Source organism: Helicoverpa zea, chromosome 12 (assembly GCF_022581195.2).
Source record: "Helicoverpa zea isolate HzStark_Cry1AcR chromosome 12, ilHelZeax1.1, whole genome shotgun sequence".
NCBI lineage: Eukaryota > Metazoa > Arthropoda > Insecta > Lepidoptera > Noctuidae > Helicoverpa > Helicoverpa zea.
The window spans coordinates 1,332,384-1,354,643 of NC_061463.1; the positions used below are offsets into that span (position 1 = coordinate 1,332,384).

Here is a 22,260-nt window from a genome sequence, read left to right on the forward strand (position 1 = left end):
AAAACATTTGTTTAAGAAACGTTTGGTGTTTCGAGTATGATTTCAAGTCAGGGAAAGTTTTCACCTTATTGATTAAATCAACGAAAATTACTGCAGGAAGACTAATTAAAGAGTGTTTCGTATTGAGGGCAGGTTTTCATTTTTACGTTCGATAAGTGCTGATAATTAGGCATATCAAGCCTATATATTTATTTCACTATCTTCTTAGAATTCCAACCCACCTTATTAATCCCTCTCATGGTCTCCACCTCTTCCTGCTCAAACTTGAGCTTGTCCTTCCACAAGAAGTCAGTGCGCGAGGTGAACTCGATCTGCCTATCTAGGATGTGCAGTAAGGCTGCTAGGAATACCAGCACCATGCCCGCTTTTGTGGCGTAGGCTAGCATTGTGAATCTGGAATATTTTATTAAAAATTAGGCAATGGTGGGATTTAAGTTGGAGTGCAAATGAGGAGAAGAGATATTATAAGACCGCTGAAATAAAAGAAAACAAAGGGCAGCAAGAGGCAAAGGAAATTCCTAAGAGTAAAATCAAACTTGCAAAGAGAAAGGTTTTCCTAACTCTGTTACTATGGAACCAAAATCTTGAGAGCACAGATTTAGCAAATATTTACATAAATGGTCAAATTTTAATTATCACTGATACTCTTAATAAGTTCTGTACTAAAAACGGCCCTCAATAATGACCTTCTTCATCATCTCTCTTCTTACTTACTCATTTTCCAAATCTTTCTTCTGGTACTCATAAAACAGCTCTGCCGACGCGAACAGCGCAATATGTGCTACTAACGTCACGAGCATCAGCGCGAACTTCAGCACGAAGCCCACTCGCAGGAACACTGATATTGATGCTAATGTTAGCACTGAACTGTACAGGTAGCTCTGGAAGATTAAAAAAAATATTTAGCCAAAAGTTTTCCGATAGCTAAAAGTCAGATTTTTCTTAAAACAACCGTTTCCTTTCAAAGAATCGGATAACATAAACGAGTACATAAGGAAGTCAATAAAGGGAGTAGGCACAAACGAGATTACATCAGGGATTTAATAGGGGAAGTAGATAAGGGAATACATAAGAGAGTTAGTAGGGAGAGTGTGTAAGGAAGTACACAACGCGAATATAATTTAGCAGTAAATGAGTTATAAGCGAAACACACAGGAGGAGTAAAAAGGAGTAGTATGTAAATAAGTACATATGGGAGTACCTAGCGGGAATAGGAGTACAGTATTACATGAAGATATTATAGTATAAGGAAAGTAAAGAATAAGGATCTTGATAGAGAAGATAAAACACAGTATTCCAGCTATAAAGCTCCTATAAACTACCTCACTTACAAAATTACTTACGGGAGCTGAATCCACATCATTAGAGAAGTGCAGTCCATTCATCGTGACGTCGTCGGTAAAGTTGAAATCTGTCAGGTTGGAGCTGTTGCTGCGCAGGTACATCGGGTAGTCTATTATCACGAATGACTGGAACTGGAAATTAAAATATTAATTGTAAGATTTAATTTGATACTGTGTGTCATACCCAGTTAGTTTTCGTCTTTAGGATCTACGGTCCTAAATCATATTCATTCTTCTGATGGGTCTTAGATAGTACTTAATGTCTATGAAAGGCAAACTTTCGTTTTTGAACCTTGAGTCATTAATAGCTTGGAAGCCATAGATATTAATTAAAAAAAAAGTATTACCAAATTAATAACTGCACATGCGCCTATAAGCAGCACTGACACCGTGAACATCGTCAGCCTTATAAACCGATTATTTGCCACCACCTGGAAAATACAAACATGCTCATTAGTAGAACCTGAGAAATCAAAATACTCAAAGATCTAGGAAGTGTCATCGTAAGTATATTTGAGCTCAGTGGCGTTTAATCGGTGGGTGCCGGCTATCATTGGCAGTCGTTACGGGAAGACAGCTGTTGGCTTGATAACTGGGTTGAGGAGGTAATATAGGTAGTCACGCCATGTAAAACACTGGAACTAACACACTACTCAGCTGTCTCTTGTTAGACTGAAAGCCGATCACAAAATAGATGCAAAACAGTCAGGTATATGATACTACAATAAATAAACTAGTCTTAGTAAAGCCGGCCTTATACTCAGAAAAAAATTGGCATACACATCTTACTCACCTGTCCAGGCTTAGTACAGTTATCAGCATACAAATCATCGGGGACATCAGATATCGGACGGAGCCCCCTCTTCAGCATGCTGCCATCATACCAGGATAGGTACACGAAGACCAGTAGTGTGAACAGCGTCGGACCAAACGATGCGTATAGGACTACACCTCTGAAACAGAAACATGGAGACTTTAAATAAAAAATAAAAACCTATATTTTTTGAGGAAACCTAGATAGTCTAAAATCACCAACCCACAATGAGCAAGCTTAGTGATTATAACGCTCAATTCTTCTCTGTGTGAGAGGAGGTTTGTGCTCAGTAGGATAAATGAAAGGCTGATTACGATATTTCTTCGCAAGCTATGGCTATTTGGTCGCCTCCAACAGGTATCTGTGGAGATCTAAGGGGGAGGCCTATGTTCAGCAGTGGACGTCCTATGGCTGAGATGATGATGAAGCTATGGTTATATGCGAATGTAGAAGTTAGCAGTCAACTTAGTGTTTTTTAAGAGACAGGTAAGTATATTCTTTCTAATTGATTCCATCACTCTGGAAAAGTCACGATTCTCTTTCTAATCTATCTGTTTCTAAGCTTTGAAGAGCCTGAGCCTCAGTAGGAATAATCGCGATAAAAAAAAAAAAACAAATTTAAGAGTCCTACAAACAACAACACTTACTTAGGCACAGTCAACAGCTGTATAAACGCCAACAGTGCAAAAAGCGCGGCTGCGCAGGCGACGTTATACTTGAACTGCGCGTCCGCCTGGTTGCGGTACTGACGCTCCTGAGTGCTGCTCTTGAACCACAGGGTCAAGCGGTTCATGCCTTCTGAGTTTGTGCTGAGGAAGATAAGAAGGAGGATTTTTATAAGATTTCTTGTAAACTGTGTACAGCAATTTCTTTGAGTACTTCGATAACGGATTAATTAGAATGAGGACAATTCATTTAGCGTCAAATATTTGAAGAGTGACAACGAACCAGATATGATTATTAACAAGAATTCAATTGGTTAATGTTAAGCGCACTATAAAAGCTAGTAACTAAGTGAAATTACTAGGTATAAATTATTGTTCAACTTTAGACAGTAAAATAAATCAAGCATGTACCTGCAATCACAGCAAGTTGTCCTTTGTGGCAGAAGATTCTGTTCAATCATAGCTAGACTCTGGAAGAATAAGATATTATATAATTTACATTAGGTATACTTTGGTTTGGGTACTCGCCTCAAAGCTATTGTATAAATGGAGATCAAATACTTTAAGGAAATCTTGATGTTGATTGTAATGTGAACTAGCTGTAAGATTAAAATAAGAAACAACGGAATAATGAAGAAGAATAATAAAGCTGAACTTACAGAAATTCCAATATTCTTGGCAAGAGTGGAGTCGGTGATATTAGCAAATGGTTTGTCTGCGCCCCAACACTCGACATACTTGGTCATCTTGCTTGACGGACGAGATCGGGATGGTACGCCGGGAGTCGCTGGAAGACAAACCAGATTGTTTAAATGGTGGATCCATTACAGGTAGTAATTTAGGTAACATTAATCATGGATTGATTACATGATGAAGGCTTTTGAGCCAAATAACGAAGATGATTCTGGTTTTTGTAGCTTAGTTTGGGAAAGTTTTGGACACTGACCGACTTTCTAGGAAATGGTATTTATGCTATTCTACAGAGACTACATCATATGGGGATGGACACCACTAACAGAACACGTATTTTAACAAAATGTTAAAGACATTTTTGATTACCAATGATAACTATTCGTAAGATGGCGTTCAACAAAGACACAGAAAACACATCCTAGACAGCTAAGTAATGTAATACACAGTTTTAAACACCAGATATGCCACATTAATCTGGTAAATCCAATGATTTTAAAGCTAGACGATACGATACACATAAAAACAAAGAACAGTACTAAACCTAACATGTAGTAAAACAGGACATCAAATTGTTAGCCACTTGAAGATAATATACTGAGACACTAACATAGTGATTCAGTGGACATTGTACTTAACATCCTAAGGAATAGAGGCGCCACCAGTATGTCTGTGGGAGTCGGTTGCTCACTACGGGCACTGTGACCACTGTATTCACTAGAATTTTCTGGATAAAACAGTTGAAGGATTAAGTATATATTTCTCAGGATTCCTTGTCAGCTTTACACTGCTCAGCTTCATCAGAGTCGTTAAATTAGATCCCTCTATTGTCAGCAGTAATTTTATTTTCTGTTTTTCAAATCAAACTTCTCTATCTGGATTTTTAAATCCTTATAATAGGATTCATAACATATACTGAAGTAACGCCCAATTTTAGGCTTGCTTCAAATTTTCATATTTATGATGAAGATTCTAATAGTGAACCCCATCCTCGAATTGATCAATAGCGATTCATTAAGATGAACAAAAATATTCAGAATTCCTTTCTAAGGAATTCCGGAAGGCTCACTTCTCTTCTGAACCTATTTCTAGTTCCTCATCATTATAGGTCAGAAACACTTACCTGTTCCCATAATAGGACTAATAGCTCCAATAATAGAACCGCTGCGACTCTTAGGTTTGGCAGTGACAACTGTTCCATTACCAAGGCCTTCACCAGGGCTCGTAGCTTGGGTGTTATTATCGAAAGCTACCACTTTCACTGATGCTCTTCGGCTGAGATCTGGAAAAGCAGAAGCATATGTATGATCATTCGAATGTTCATAAAATATTATGTGATGATGCAAGTCAACAACGTACTATCTCAGACCTAGTTAACATTTCGTAAGCAGTGAAGGACCGGCATTTTGTGTTCTCCTGATTATAATCGTATTTATTTTTGGTTATTCTTAAAAATGTATCTTATGCCTAACTGGTAAATAGTAGTGTAATGCTTAGTGAGTTTTTGCAGTACCATTTAGCAAGTTCCAAAACTCACCTCCAGTAGTTCTTAACGACTCCGTCCTCAGCACCCTATTGGGGAAGGTTTCCATTTCATTGAAGCTGTTTTGCGAAGGTGCAGGGCTGATGTTGTCTCGTGGTTTCGTAGGAGACACATCTTGATATAACGATGATACAATACTGGCTTTCCTATCTACCGTGCAGACTGACAGACGCCCATTTTCTGAGGGTTTCTGAAACAAAATTAAATCATATTTGTAAGTATAATTGTCACAATTTAGTTTTACCTGGACTGTTACGTTCGAAGTCCCTTATTTGACTTGAAAACAGATTATGTAAATTATTTAAGTCAATTTGTACATAGCGCTTCCAGATGTCGTAAATAATTTAAGTAAGGCTTCAAAGAAAATCCATTTATAAAGGCTGAAGTTTAAAATGCGAACAAATTCGACAGCAAACGGTTTTCTCACAAAATAGTAACACCAACAATAAAGTTCACAGTACAACAAACAGCTAAAAGCTTTGATTGTAAAACCTATTATTATTTTAATTAAACATGATCTTCATATCTGTAAGTTAACGAATACAAACTTTAAACTATTCTTAACAGTTTTAATTAACAATTGTCGTGAAACTAGGGAAGAGTTGAAATAAAGCCAGGGTGAATCCAGGCACTCATTTGAGAAGCTAGCGCCATCTGCCAGATTAAGGCTGCAATTAACAGTAATCCTTCCATTCAACTTTTATCGTTATCTGGGGATGTATCTGGGATCTGGGGTTTCACTTTTCGATTAGAGGACCAGCCGTAGTTTTGGGTATTGACTGATAGCTATAGTATTGACTGATAGCTATACTTTAAAAACATTGGCAAAGTTAAAGGTCGGCTCGCATCATAGCTCACTATATTAATTTACGAGGATAAATTCTCTATCTTTCGATCGTTTGGAGTAAGAGGTAAAACAGGTGCTATTGAGGAGAAACTGGACTAAAATGTTCTGTTTTATTAATTTAATGCACTCTCTTAAATTATCTTTATTTAAAACTGCGTTTCTTTTTCGGAAGTCTTTGAATATTTAAAGTTCTTTTTTTTTTAATATTTTTTCTCCACCACTATGTTAAAATCTTTATTGGGAAAATACAATGGCACAATCTACTTCTCATTTAATAGCAAATCCGATTGTCACAGCTTACTGAAAAGAAGTACTACATTTCCTAGCTTTTCCAGTAAGTCAACTGTTAATAACTGGTATTACATTAGCTACTGTCTGCAATCAACTGCCTGATAAAATTACTGAAGCCTGAATATTCATCTCTTCATTTCTCTCAGCAACCGTGATGAAATTATTTTCTCTGAATGAATTATGACCAAAATGTAGGATTTAAGTCAGAGGGAGGTTCTTCAAACCATACAGATAGAATTGTGTTGCTGGGAAATTTGTTCCACCATTTCTTCTTTTCAGCAAAAACACATAAGGGCGTGTATTTTGAGGGCTGTCTTTGGTAAACTTAACCTTCAAAAAGTGCTGATTTTCAAGCAACTTTGAATAAATTACTTTTAAGAACATTTATCTCTAACTTTGTGGAATAGGTATAGATACTCTAATGATGAATTATCAAGGTAGCACTTATATCCTGTAAGATTTTGAATGCCCGTCCCTCAAAATCCATCTTTTTGTCTGTCTTCTGTCACTGTCATGTTTCAGTGTTAGACTAAGTTTCATGTTTCAGCCATTTTAGCCAAAGAAGATAGTAGATCAAATGTCGGGCTAAAATCTAGTCGTAACTCCGAAAATCCTATTTAAAGCGAAGCAAGTGTCCTGTAATTAAGTTTATTTAATTTATTTAATTTATTAAATCACAAGGCACACCAACAACTTATTTACAAATGCTACGCAGATATTAGTATAGAATTGTTAGTTCTGTGTAAATAAATCACTTACAGGCGTGCACAGCGCTCTCAGATAATTTATCGCTGAAGTTGACTAGTTTCAGTTGCTAGGATCCCTTGGGAAGGAACTTTGAATAATTGTTAGTGATAAAACAATTTCAGTTTGAGTGAGTCACTAACACAACATTGAGATTTAGCTGGACATTATTTTTTTTGATGTGGTTTTAAATTAGATAAAAAAATTGGAGCATATTTTATTCGACGAAGAAAACTCTCGGATTTAGAGTACTAAGTAATTTGTCATGAAATATCGTAGTAGACATTTATCAGTACAGTTAGAAATTATAACAAGGTATATTACATAATCTGAAAAAGAAACTTAGTAGCAAATATTTCTTTGCTAAAGGTAGCAATAAACTGTGATGAGGAGGAGAGCTACATAAAGTAGTAGTTTTCATTCATCTGCATACAATTAAAGCATTTTTTTTTTAATGTAAATATATCTTTTATTTTAAAATATAATGTAGGTACAGATTGAAGCAATCCAATATCGTTTAAAAATGCAAAACCACTAACCGTGAACACTACATTTTAGATTAAATACGATCAAATAATGCATACAATTAATCCCCTTTTAAATTAAAATCTTTTCCATTAATATCCACATGACTGATCCCTAATAATTTCATCTCAAGCTAAGGTTAAAGAGATACTTTTATCATTTGTTACCCCTTAGGGTAAAGCAATGCCCTAGCTAGGGTAAACCTAGGGTTCATCCAATAATTTAGTTACTACAAATTCGATATTATACCCAAGATATTATTATAATATCTCTTGAGACGTTTTGAGATCACTGAATTTAAAGTAATTTATTTGATTTGAATTTCTGGGGGGTAATTCTTGGGTTCGTTGACTACAACGCGAGGCAGACGTATTAATTCTAATCTGAACTTGATTATAATAATAAATTAAAGAAGGTGGAACGGATATGAACATTGAAGAACAGAAATGCAAAGTGTACCTAAAATGAATTCACATGAAAACCAATTCCTATGTATGTATAGATTGTCGTTTACGTAACGTAATAATGTTAAACGTAAGTGAGTTTGTAGTTTGATTGTATGCGCTAATCTCAGAAATTACTGCTCCTATTAAAAACAGTGTTATATTCAATTTATTTCACAGTTATTTACCAAGAGAGCACCATAAACCATATATACATTCTTTACTTAAATATGTATCTACAAAACATTGTCTAAACAGCTCTGATACGATTGGCAGTGATACACGGATATTGGCAATATTCTGCGCCAATGACATCGCGGCACGAGTGATTGAGCTGTACACGAGGGACGTATCATGTAACTTTGAGAAGTAGCAGTTGTTTTGAGAATCTGAATATGTAAAAGGAAAAGATGAAAATGGATATTACTGGATTTCCTTTAGATTAAAAGTTCAGTTTGATCCGTAAATATTGTTATAGCAGGTCGACATAAGTAATCTTATAAAAAAGACTACCGAACTGAGGACATATTTATATAAAGTCAGCAGATTTTTATGTTTATTCAATCTCTGTCGCTGAAAGTCTGTTTTCAACACAGTCACAAAAAATGCAGCTGTGCAAAAGCTACACAGAAATTAAATATACTAATGAAAGATACTAATAGCATTTCAAATAATACTTTACACTCATTTACCAACCTAATCTGTTTCCAATACACCATAAGATCATTCCAATTTTATTTCGCCCACTAACTGAAAGCGACTGATTTACAATTCAATGAAACGGCGACTAGTTGCTTTTGCATGATCGCGTCGACCCATGAATAGTTCGTTTGGGAAGCAATCATTTTTCAAAGTTTTTTTGATGAAGTGCGAATTTAAACCTTAATTGGATGGATACAGTGTCGAAGATTAATCAACAGAATAGGTTGACGGGGGATTGATTTTGGCGGGATCGTGACAATTTTCTTTTTGATGAGACGGAAATGATTTTGAGTGGAGGAAAATTTTGATTGATACCTTTTTTTGTTTGAAGATCTTTTTTGTGGTGTTCGTTAGAGCTTTTGATGATAGCTTTGAGGTGGACTTGATTTTTTGTAAGAATTGTAATAAATACGACTGAAAATTATAGCTCTGTTTAAATGCATTTTACTTTCTATTTTAAGTTCGTTGCCTTCACTTCAGTCTTCATAATTTATTCCTGCCATATCTAACAGATGTATAGGCAAAGATGTACCTATTTTAAAAACTATCGCAAACGCAGACCGACCGCTTACAAACCAGTTCCCAAAAATATAAGAATCGAATCACAAAACTCTTTTCCTGTAAATACACAACAAATAAAAAATAACGTGTTCAAATATTATCATATTATCTAACTTCATCACGCACCACCGCCACTTAACGTCTTGTCTTACGATATCCGAGCAAGAATGATTCAGACAGTCGATCAAAATGAACAAATTATGGAAAAGCGGAAAATCTCAGATATCAGAAGCTTTTGTGGTTTCTCGTTAATCTCGAAAATAAGGGTAAAATATTTTTAAGACAGTGACTGGTCAGAATCCAAAAGGGCGGATAAAATTATGTTTTATACAATTTATAATGGACGAAGTTATCATTATTAAAGATGAGACAAAAAGTTTTTGAAGTTTCTTTGTATTCTACCACTTAAAATAATACATTTAACTGCTAAGTGATTATTTATTTGTTTGTAGAGATTGTAGAGATACAATAATTGTCTTTAAAGAACCAGTCGCTATGATTCTTAAAGTGATACAAATTATTGCCAAACTTTACCAAATAAAGGTATTATTATACCTAATAAAACTTGATATTAAGTTTTATATTCTATTAGGAAAAAAATATTATCGTCACTGTACTAATACAATAAAGAGGAAGCATTTTAACCGAAACTATAGAACCGTTTTTAAACTTCTATCACTTTCACCTACAGCTACTACACTTTTCTTTAGTAACATACCTAGACTAGATTTTGTTCCGATACAGGCAGTAGTTCCGAATGGACACGGGTGAAACAACGGGAAAACGACTAGTTTTTTTTAAATAAACAAAACAATTGCCACTCAACATTCAATTTCACAAAAATATTAACCACAAAAGAAAAATCACCGCCATTAGTTCCAAATAACAGTCTTCGTGCTGACAAGATACGATTTATCATCAGCTATGAAGACTAATTCTTAGACTAGACTCCGAACCATTGTTCAGTAACATCAATCATAAAGCAAAGACATTTTCAGGATTGCTGAAGACATTTTAAATAATACTTTTGTGAAATATTAAGGTGAATGTGGATTATTTTTATCACTATACAATATTAGTTCAATGGATCGGATAGATGCAAAAGCATAGTGATCTTTTTCAATCAACTCAAAGCTAGATTCAATAGTTTTTCATAAATCAAGTGTTAAAGACCAGGTAAGACCAAAATTTAAAAGTTTGGTCGTATTAAGTGACACTTTTATGGTAAAAAGGCTGAACCGATTGACAAGAAATTTTGCATGGAAGGGCATAAATACCGTAAAAACAGAGATGTCTTCTTTTTGGAATAAAACGTAGCTAAATACCAGAAACGAAAGCTAGAATTATTCACCAGTATTTCATAATTATAAAACAATAATCTGTGCATACTCCACTCAATCAACAATTGTCAATATTAAAACAAACATTCAAACTATACTCATCAAACAGAATATAGGAAGCAACATATCATCTTCACGGCTAAACTAAGCAAACACATCACAATACCTTCTGAAACATGTCACTATCTAATGTTCTTACTAATTAATGATACAAGGTAATTAATATGAAGATCTTAAGCACAATACTGACATTCCTAACTTAATTGTTCTTGGGTTAGAGTACGTGCACACACTACAAACATTTAGTCAGCCGATAGTTGATTTGGACACATAAAAAGTGGTCTGTACTGATATACATTATCTTTCATATAAAGGAGGATATGACTGTCAAAAAAAATATTAAGTTATGTAAAGTATTTTTTTTATATCTCCAGAGCCACCGTCAGTCAAACTTCGTAGTAGTCTATCGTTCAAACCCACTGCAAGATAGATGCACACAAAAAGTTTCAGCTTTTATAAAATAACGTAGGTATGGCGGTCGCTGGCTCTTAGGATAACACGTAACAATGATAAGGTATAAGGCCGACAAAAAACGTTGATTGAATTCAAGATCTTCTAAGAATATTTTTCCAAACACCGGGAAAACAGTCGGCCGATTAAATAGTCTGCAGTTTGCACGTGGGTTTAGGAGTCGTGATCGTCATCTCTGACCTGACCTATTGTTCCCCTGTCAAGAGGTTCTGAACAAAGGTAGCAAATACTAGGCTTAGCTGGATGAGTTGATTAACGAATTTGGAGTCTGACTATTGTACTGCTAAAACTTGACGAATTTCGAAAATTACTTGTGATAGTTTACTTGTCTGTACAATATAATAATCTAACTCGAGGGGAGTTGGATATTATCTATTTAGTATACTAATATTATACAACTGAAGTGTCTGTTTGTTCGTTGGAAACTACTGTTTCGATTAGAGCATTCTTCCAGTGTTAGATTGCCTATTTGGCGGGGAAATCTTAGACCTACTTTTCATCCGGGCGCACGAAATGGTTCCCAAGGGACGCGGGTGTGACGCGAATAACAGGGGGAGCTAGTTATTGTATTTGTTTCAAGCTCTCTAACAGCAAAAAATTGAGGCTTATCCAGATCAATTTGTATGAAAAAAATATAAATTAAAAATATATATAGGTACTGGACACATATTTAAACAACGCTGGTCAAGGATATCATCACAATAAAGTCCCATGGGTCACTATCTTCCACGACATGTTTCCGATATAATAGAAAGTCGCAAGTCTGTCCATCGTATGTCCATTTTGTGTGACAGCAACGAGATAGAATGGCATTTTGTGGGACGAAACTTTATTGACATGTGTCCGAATTGTTACCTGATAGTGGTATTAATTTCTTGGTTTTATATAGGTATTTTGTGCGATTTTTAGAAAATTCCTTCAGTAATTTAGTCCATGCGAGTGAACGCTGGAAAGATGACTTGGATAGCTTCCTAGCAGACTGGTCACAAAAAGCGATAGATAAAGATAGATGGTAGGCAATGAGGGAGGCCTACGCTTAGCAGTGAGACAGCATAGGCTTACAAAACATAGAGGGAAAACATTGATTTGTAATTACTTGCAATGTCATAACCCTTTTGTTGGGAAACTTGACCTTTATACTTTGCAGGACACCTTCGATGTTTCGTCACTGCTCTTTTGTAATCTCCAGAAAAGTTAAGGCTGTAATACTAAGAAGACTTACCCTCGGTGGAACAATGAGGTATGTCTCCACTTTGTGGTCAGCCAGGTAGCCCTCCCTGGAGGCGCCGTCTCCTGGCTCCACATCAAACCTCCCACCCAGCTGCAGTAATGTTGCTTTTGTTATGTGCACACGGCTGAAACAAATTACAAATTATGATTATCACTACATTATCAAACAGATTCTTTCATCAATAATTAATTTGTCTGTTTACTACTGAAAGGATATTCATGCGGTTTTCGGAAATTGAGGAAACTATTCATAAGAGAAGCTTGCCATTTCAACCTGGTATAAATGATTCATTAAAAAAGATCAAATAACATTAATATATGTCGGAGATATAGTTCGGCCATTCAGAGAATGCGTTCCTGACACGTCGCGATTGAACTGACGACGTAACTACATTCATTGATTATTGATATAATAATGTTGTTTTAATGCTCCTCAATTGTTAAAACGGTAAACAACCAGCAAAAATATTTTTATCGTAACTGCAACGCCATTGCAAAGTTACGTCGTCAGTTCAATCGCGACGTGTCAGGAACGCATTCTCTGAATGGCGGAACTATAGTCAATAGTACGGTCACTGAACGAGACGCAAGCGCGCCCTCTGGTGGCGTTTCTGGTGAAACAACAATTTGGCGCGCTTGGCAGAGTCGTGGTGGTCAGCGTGGCGTCCGCCGAGCTCAGTCTTAGCGCACTCTCGGTTGAGTCTTAGTTCAGTCTTCATTGAGGCTTTGTCGAATCTTCGAGGAGTCGTCGCGTTACTGCATTTCGTTACGTGTAGTGTATCTAGTATTATTGTAAAGTCTTGTGATTTTTGTATTGTAATGGTTTTTCTAACCTAACAGACAGACATGTGTTGCTGGGGAGTTTGTTCCGCCACTTCTTCTCCCCAGCCAAAACACATAGGAAGTGGCGAAGGGCGGGCGTTTTGGGGGCTGTCTTTTGTTCTGACTAATTTGAATAAACGTTTGAGTTTTTAGTTTGTTTGACTTTTGAGTTCTTTTTGAGTTTCTTTGAGTTATCTCTTTGATTGATTACCCTAACTGATGTCGGACGATAGTGCCATCCTGATGACGCCTCCGACATATAGGTAATTTGAGGTCTATTTATTTATTTATTTATTATTTATTATTATTAGGTTCACCCACAGTATATACATACACATACACAATACACACATAGAAGCTTAAGTACTATTCTAATATATATGCCAATTAAGGGTAAACACAACATTTACATTAAATACGCCAGATTACACACTACAGGTACTTACATAAAAACAAAAGAAAAGGGGAAAAAATGAACGACATAAAAACCTAAAAATAATAGTAAGATTTAAAAATTAAAAACAATATCAAAAATAAAAACATAAACAATTTTGAAAACATAAAAAAAAAAAAAAATACAAAACTAGTAACATATTATTATGTGGCAAAGTTACGCTGTGTTAGACTGTAGGAAGGACAAGATTCTTGATTTAAATTTGGTTTTTGAGTCATTAAATACATCAGCTTTAGGTACAGACTTATAGAATGAGTTCAGGTTGTCGCACATTTTAGTGATGGGTGAGTTGAGGCCTATGTTTGTAGATGCAGTAGGGCGCTGTAACAGTTGGGTTGTGGGAAAACGGGGGATTTTGCGCGGTACTTTTAAAAAAAGAGACGATAGGAGCTCACTGCAGTCTATTTTTAACCCCCGACGCAAAAACGACGGGGTGTTATAAGTTTGACGTGTCTGTGTGTGTGTGTGTGTGTGTGTGTGTGTGTGTGTGTGTGTGTGTGTGTGTATGTGGCATCGTAGCTCCCAAACGGATGATCCGATTGTAATGCGGTTTTTTTTGTTTAAAAGGTATGTCAGTCGGGAGTGTTCTTAGCTATGTTTGGTGGAAATCGGTTCAGGTCTTCAAGGTCATCAGCTCGTTTGATAGGTGTGATAGGAATGTTACACGCTCAGTTTACTTGCAAGTATATGTGGGATCTGAAATTTGAAACACTAATGTCTTTTGGAATCACTGAGCTGGTCTGCTGTTAGGGCACGAAGGTAGGAGACGTAACCCTGAACTGCCTTTTAGTAAACCCATCGAGTTTGGGCTCGTTGAATTTGTCTTGACGAGTTCTCTTCATGTTTCTGATTGACGAGAACCTGATGCTGGAAATGGGATGTAGCGAATGAAACCCTGGAATGCTGGAATGAAACGGATAAACCGATTTATATTTTTGCTGAAAATCTAGAATGTCCAAAGGTTAATCTTTATTGTTTCTCAATCTGTGCAATTCTCCCAGAGCCAGTTTGTCATGAGGATTGTTAAACAGCTTCCTTTGGCCGAGATCGCATATAGCGACCCCATCTTAAGATAAAATAAATTAAATGAAAGAAGGAAAAATTAAGGAGCTCCTTTAAAAAGCATGAAATAAAATTAAATTATAAATTTAAAAAAACCCCCGACCCAAAAAAAGTACGCAATAATTATGACAAAAGGTTAAAAACGCTAAACCCTATAAAAAGCAAAAAATAACTTTTAACACTACGTAAACTAAATTTTGACGTGTCGGGGGACCGCTTTTTACCTTCATAAATACTTACATAAATCAAATGATACTTACCTAATTACAACATTCGTTTAAAAAAAAAACACGTATCTAAAGTAATGAATTAGAGCGGTCCCCCGACACGACAAAATTTAGTTTACGTAGTGTTAAAAGTTATTTTTTGCTTTTTATAGGGTTTAGCGTTTTTAACCTTTTGTCATAATTATTGCGTACTTTTTTTGGGTCGGGGGTTTTTTTAAATTTATAATTTTACCATTCACTAGTTTGTGAAGGAACATCATGCTATGCATAGTTCTTCGTTGGCGCAGTGTAGTCATCTTGAAATGACTACATCACTGGTATACACAGGTCTACATGTTTTTACACATTTTCGTTACTCAGTGGAAAATCGATTTAAAAGTTGGTCTTACAGGAGAAAACCAGACCAGAAAAACCGTGGCTTCTTTCACTTTGTCGCTTGCATTTTTTATTTTAAAAAAAAAAACTCAATTTTCCCCATTAATTATTTTTATGTGCTTAAAAACTTTTATATCCTTCATCTTAATTCCTTGGTTATCTACGTCCATTTTAACTAGAACCGAATGCAATTACTTTCCCGCAAACAACGCCCACTTTTCCATTTTCTATTTACCGTCACTGCTTTAAACGTCACCGTGCATTCTAAATCCAATTATTAAGTGGGCTGTTGACTTAAAAGGAACTTTATACTTTAATTTGATTTAAACTTTCGTGCTAGTAAATAAAACTTTTATGTTTAATCCGAACTTTTGAAGTTTTTTATTAGTTAAATTGCTGTAGGGGTTGTCGTAATTGGGTTTATGTCAACAGTTGTGGGCCTTTTATTTATTTACTACGTAGAAAGAAAGGGTACCTATATTTGTGTTACTGTGTCTGTGTGCATATTTTAAATATAAGTGTATAAAAACAGCATTCTCTTTTTCATTTTATTAGACTTATGCAGCATAAATAAATTTAATTAAGTACCAATTCATATTCAAAAGTAAAATGTTCCGAATGTGTGAGTGTGTCATTTCCCTACTTTTATTAATAGACCTCTGTTATATTTTACGAAAGTACATACACGAAAAATACAAGTTAAATCTTTTATGGAGTTAAGGTTAAATAAAACGTCATTACGAACATGCAACCTACTGTTAATTTTCACAAAGACAGGACAGACTCAATTTTTCACTTAAAAACAATTTTAAAATACAAATTACATTGTCGGCGCTCAGGTTCGTTGAACAACGTTAAAAATGTAATAAAAATTAATGTTTAAAGCGTAATTAGTGGATAGTGCTACCTTTTTATTATTAAACTAGGAATATAGCCCGACTTTACATGCTATAATTTATGCATATGGCACCTTTTTCATGATACCTTCTTTCCCATTGATGAAAACCGCATGAAAATCCATTTAGTTGATATTGATAAATAGAGATGGTGCAAGAAAATCGTGGACAACTTATAGGGCGCTTGAACTAATTCGCGCATCTGGATAAGAAGTAGCATATAAAGCATATCCAGGGCATTTTCACATTATTATCTTCTTTATCATTGTCTCATGAAAACGTAACAAACATACATTCCCATCATAATTATTAGTTAACACAGTCTTCCTTTGTTTTGCACTCGGTAAAAGCCTTAATGGATTCAGCAGGCCATTAAAAAGGTGCACAGAAAATAGTTTTAAAGGCCTCGCATTAAATTGAATTAGATCCGTAATATTCTCTTTCGTTTTAAATCCGGGGTGAATGCGGATTTACGGAAATGGAATTATTTATTCAGGAGATGGGCTGGTGAAATGGATCATTGGATACTACAGGTTTGGGGATATTTTGAGGTCTGTGATATGTTGAGCTTGTCAATCATTGAAAGGGTGACCACTCAATTGTTGCAAATGTAGATGTAAAAGTTTTTCATATGTATTGCAACTGTTTACATAAGTTTCAGTGGTTTGTATATTTTTTTAAAATTAATTTGAAATTCATATATCTCGATATTCTAAACAAATCATATAGGTGCCCAATTTTAACCCTTAACAACCCACAAGTGTCTCGCGGACACATTTTTGCGTTTATGTTTTCATAAAAATGAAAGTATTTATTTTTATGAATCGGCCTTTTATCTAATTTATCACCAATGTTTTACGCATCTAAATGTGCAATGAAAATATTTGTAACATAAACAGTTTATTTTTTCTGGTTAATAAACGAAAATAATACTTCATCAACCCACAAGTGTCCAACAGGCACAGTAACATTTTGTTTGATTCGAGTGTGAAGATTGTTTTTTTATTACATTTCCTTATAATCTTATGGTGTCGGATACCATGCAAGATGTGGCAGGGTCAAATCGGGAAGCTACTCAATCATCTGAACCTGCTGCGAAAAGGAAGAAGCGTTGTTATATTTGCCCTTAGAAATTATCAAGGGCTTCTAAACAGTGTTGTGATAAATGCAATCGCAATGTCTGCTCTGAACTTTCTGAGAAAAAAAATAATTTCTAATATCTGTAAATTAATAAGTATAAAAAACATTACTAAAATACATTATACTGTCTTTTTAATTCAAAATAACTTTCTTTTGCTTTGGCATACCTACAAAGTGTCTGTTGGACACTACTGGTCAGTTACGTCACAAAAGCATTCTGGATAGTTAAGGGTTAATCACAAAAATTATCTACGATTTTGTGGGGCTTAGTAGAGGTATAATTTAGACTTAGGTATTTTCTTTGTCTGATTGATCTGAGATCTCCTCAAACAGCTTTGCCTCTTTGAAGTTAGCTACTAGTGACTTCACGATAGTTAAAATGTACCAAGTACCAGAGAACAAAACACTACATGAGCATAAAATGGAAGTACAAAGTTATTCGACGACAACTGTACTATTATGATGGACTTACCCAGCAATACCGCCAGACTCCATATGATTGGCTAGCGTAACGTCATCGCTCCAGACATCGAACTGCCACTTCCTGAGCCCCAGCACGCCACACAATACGTTACCAGTGTGGATGCCTATGCGCATGTCCACGTTGAAACCCGTGGCTTCGCGCACGAACCTGGGGAATGGGATAAGTCTGTCAAAAGTAGTTTTCAGTAGAATGTAGATACTGAATTAGGTACTATAACTATTAATCGATGTTTACGAGCCTGGAAGGACCTATTCATCAGAATTTAAGTTTTTAAATATAAAAAAAAATGTTTTTATGTCGATTTTGATGGTTTAGATCAATACCGACTCTTGGGACTTTGGAACCGTGCAAGTAACTTGATGAATTATAACTCCAATGATTGAGCATATTTTAGGCTAACTTGAAGTTTCATAAAACATTTAAGCCCATATCTATTTGAAATAAAACAAAAAATGTGTTTGGGAGAAAGTGTCAGAAATGTTGAAAATTCTGTGATTTGTTTTCATGCCAATTTTCATACCCGCTCCTTCGCTATATTGCATTATTTTTCTTTCAGTGTGACGATATTTTGAATCATCAAAGAGCCATTTACCTACCGTATAGCATCGATCATCTGCAGGCCCATATTGACGCAGTTGTACGCGTGGTTGGGCCTGGACACCGGCAGGCCTGACACGCAGTAGTAGCAGTCGCCAAGGATCTTGATGCGCATACATTGGTTTTCCTGAAACAATGGAATAAAATATTATAGGAAAATCACCCGTAGTTTGTTTGAAGGGTTGGATGTGTTTGACGATTTGGTATTCATATGATTCTAAAAGATTTTTACACTACGTTCCGCGAATCTAGATGTAAAATTTATGATATTTTGATTTACTGTATTACTGCCAAGTTTCATTAAAATATATATTTTTTTTAATGCGCTAAATAAAAACGTATATCCAAATTTATTATTTTTGTGTATTAATTTCTTCCTTCTTCTAAACGTTCACAAACTAGGGACGATCGATAGTGAGAATAACCCAGCTTAATGTAAAAAAAAACGTTAATAACAATTTGTACTGTCATTTCAAGTAAGATACACTAGACTATACCATCCAAAAGTAGATTAAAACAATGCAATCGTCTTTAAAAATACCTATACACATTATTATTAAAAGCTTTTTCTACTCGAAAGAACAAACTAACTCTGTTCATCTACCGTTAAAGCGAAGCAGCTATTCTCAGTACAAAACATATAAACTGAAATATTTCCAAGTAAAGTACAATACTCTAAGTAAGCAATAGAAGAACAAAAACAAACATTAAGCTTCCATTACTTGACTTTCATTAAATTCACACAAGAAATAGCTACATTTCAAAACGAGTTTTCTTAGGTACTTTTCTTTCTGAAATTGGTCTCAGGTATGTGAAAAAAACCACTTCAGCGGCTTTAACTCATGTACTAATGGGACTATTTCACACACAAAATTTTATTTTCTTGTTGGATACCTAACAACAAAGAGGCAATAACAACATTTTGTATTTGAGGTCCTAAGAAGACAGTTGGTTTCTATATGGTAGTTTTGTGATGCTCGCTCACAACAGTTCTCTGCTAGAAAAAAAATAAAGTTAGAAAGTATATCGAGAATGAAACAATAAATAATTTAATTTAATTTAAAAAAGTTTGCATTTTTATCTACTAGATATCTTAACGTAACCAGTACTACCACATCCACCAGTTATCAAGAAGCACCCTGTCAAATAAACAACAAGCATTCACTAAGCAAGACATAAAAAAAACCTAGAAAGCCTCAGTTGAGCGACTATAAACCTAACGACAGTAATCGATAAGGATCTTAGCAGAACTCCATCAATCACTAAACCACTTCAGCTAAGTTTAAAACTAGGTATCCATCGATTTTACAGTCAAGGTTTCTCAAAGTTCAACCCTGAGTAGGTTCTTGTTAATTTGCATTTACTTCCTGCATCTATACCATACAGGTGATAAGTTTGTTTGCTCAATATCATCAAATCTTATTATTTTTGATGGTAAGTTTTTTTCAGATTCAATAGGCCAACATGACCTTTTGACCGTTTAAATACCGAACAAAGTGTTCAGAAGTCTTTTGCAAGGCGCATTAGAGATAAGTTTTCAAAGTCCCTCAAGATTTTTCTTTCAGCATTATATCAGTAGTTCTTTATGGTGAAAAAGTTCTAGCATAGAAGACTGAAAAACATATTGATGTTAACCTGATTTAGGCTCATTATTAAACTTCGAGCCACATAACCTAAACTGGTAATAAAGTTTAGTAAGTTGTTGCAATGTTGAGAACCACTGCACTTTCCCATCAATCTCTTTGTATGAGGACAAGACTCGCTCGAAGATAATCCCTTTCATTGATGTGAAAAATTGTTTGCCAACATTTCAGCTTATCGAAGAACATGTTAGCTTTTGTACTAGTACTTTATGGATGATCTTAGTTTGTTGTTTGAATAAATATAGCCTGTTTTTATAGCTTGAATACTAGCTTGAAAACTACCTAATGATGATGATGAATGATACCTAACATTTCTTTGAGATTATAGGAACTAAGAAAACTGAAAACTAATCTGAAACATTTTGTTTTGTGCCTCCCATTGAATATCTATACTTACTAATATTATAAAGAGGAAAATTTTGTTTGTTTGGTTGTAATGGATAAACTCAAAAACTACTGGACCTATTTTAATATTCTTTCACAATTAGAAATCTATATTATCTATATTTTATCCCGGTGCGGGCAGTAGCTCCCACGGGACGCGGGTGAAACCGCGAGAAAACGGCTAGTACATGATAGGTACATGTAATGTGTGTATGTCACCGTAAGATTACAAACATCGTTAGATTACAATCTATCTCGAGAGATTGTAAACTGTCGAATTATTGTAAACCGTAACACCTGATTGCAATTTAACGCATTATTTTTCGCTATATTATAATCTATCGATGAGAAATTGTCAAATTGTCAACTGTCCGAAAGCTCTCCCTGATTGGTCAGTCTTTTTGTAAGATCGAGAGCGATGTAGAGCGGTCAAATTGTCAACTGGCGTAGAACGGAATGCATCTTGCGCGCTGATTGGTAGAACGTCAAAAAAGACAACGTTCTTTGCAACTCCCGGTGTCACAGCTCTTTGACGTGCAAAAATAAGTGACGGTTTAATTTTTTATAAAATCAAAAATTGTACTTAATTTTTAAGACTCAAATTACACACAATTAAAAATTGTATTAAAAATTGAAGTTAGTGACGAAAACGAATCGCTGCAAAACCGACTCCACGTAGTCTTGTCTGCCCTACCCCTAGAGTGCAATTCAAAACCGCGTAGGCGCGGAGGGGCGAGGCGGCCTGCGAGCTGAGGCGCAGGTAGTTTTAAGGCTCGCCACTGCGGCTGAGGCTGGCCGGCGGAGCCGGCCAGCAAGCCGAAGCTGCGGTGGTTAGCGTGAAAACCATCTGCGACGATAAGCTCGCATGAGACCGCCGGAGCCCCGCAGCGCCGGAGCCGTGACAGAAGTTATGCTTGCTGCATGTTGCATGCTTACTTCCATGCTGGGTCAATTAATATGGGATGTGTTACATTTTAAACAAAAAACTCAGTAGGTACGAGTTAAAAAATTAGAAGGTAAATAAATATTTTTATGATATCATTTAATAGTATTTAAGAAGTTTACTGTTAGAATGCATGCTACAAATTTAGATGCAAAAAAATAACCATCATGCTGAGTTGTATTTAGAGTGGAAGATAACTCGTGGCTAAGATAGTATTATTTAGATGCTCGACGCTTTATTAATTGTGGCTGACTTAGTAATTTAGAAGGCAACATACATTTTTGGGGGCGAATAATGATATTAGAAAGAAGCCTGTTTAATTAGCACCCCTTTTATTTTATTTTTAAATATTAGTTTGTATTTGAAGACAAAATACCTAACTGTATTTTTATAAGAGTTATTTTTATATAAATTTAATACTTGAAGAATTTTTGAAGAGCATTTATTTTATTTAACTGACACCTCTATTTCATTCCTAACTCTACGGGAACTCCATGGGAACAGAACGGCTGGTCGTGATTGGTCGATCTTACAAAAAGACTGACCAATCAGAGAGAGCTTTCGGACAGTTGACAATTTGACAATTTCTCATCGATAGATTATAATATAGCGAAAAATAATGCGTTAAATTGCAATCAGATGTTACGGTTCACAATAATTCGACAGTTTACAATCTCTCGAGATAGACTGTAATCTAACGATGTTTGTAATCTTACGGTAACATGTACATACGTAAACACAAATCGTTTTCAGCTACAGCCAAATAAAGTCTATAGACAGCTTTCAGTGAAAAGGCTGTAAGTGCCAATAAAGGTTGCGTCGCTTATAACCTTTGAGTTACAATGTTAATAATTTTCCTGAAACAGCACTTTGAGCTTCCAATGTTTTTCTCTCAAACAATAACATCCGTTTGTAGAGGTATTTTACTCTTTATGAAATAATAAATAAACATAATAAGATTATG

At 35.3% G+C, this 22,260-nt stretch overlaps 1 protein-coding gene across 2 annotated transcripts in view; it reads right to left on the minus strand.

Moving 5' to 3' along the window:
• The window catches only part of LOC124635025 (adenylate cyclase type 2-like), a 141,537-nt gene that overhangs the window by 5,192 nt on the left and 114,085 nt on the right, over nucleotides 1–22,260 (minus strand). For both annotated transcript variants that reach the window (XM_047170771.1, XM_047170770.1), the window contains exons 5-17: nucleotides 18,326–18,453; nucleotides 17,718–17,876; nucleotides 12,262–12,394; nucleotides 5,050–5,245; nucleotides 4,636–4,794; nucleotides 3,482–3,609; nucleotides 3,234–3,292; nucleotides 2,805–2,966; nucleotides 2,137–2,296; nucleotides 1,691–1,774; nucleotides 1,344–1,475; nucleotides 715–881; nucleotides 222–393 (exon numbers count right to left, since the gene is read on the minus strand). In XM_047170771.1, the coding sequence (XP_047026727.1) occupies nucleotides 222–393; nucleotides 715–881; nucleotides 1,344–1,475; nucleotides 1,691–1,774; nucleotides 2,137–2,296; nucleotides 2,805–2,966; nucleotides 3,234–3,292; nucleotides 3,482–3,609; nucleotides 4,636–4,794; nucleotides 5,050–5,245; nucleotides 12,262–12,394; nucleotides 17,718–17,876; nucleotides 18,326–18,453 (1,839 nt within the window). The remainder of the gene's footprint in view (nucleotides 1–221; nucleotides 394–714; nucleotides 882–1,343; nucleotides 1,476–1,690; nucleotides 1,775–2,136; nucleotides 2,297–2,804; nucleotides 2,967–3,233; nucleotides 3,293–3,481; nucleotides 3,610–4,635; nucleotides 4,795–5,049; nucleotides 5,246–12,261; nucleotides 12,395–17,717; nucleotides 17,877–18,325; nucleotides 18,454–22,260) is intronic.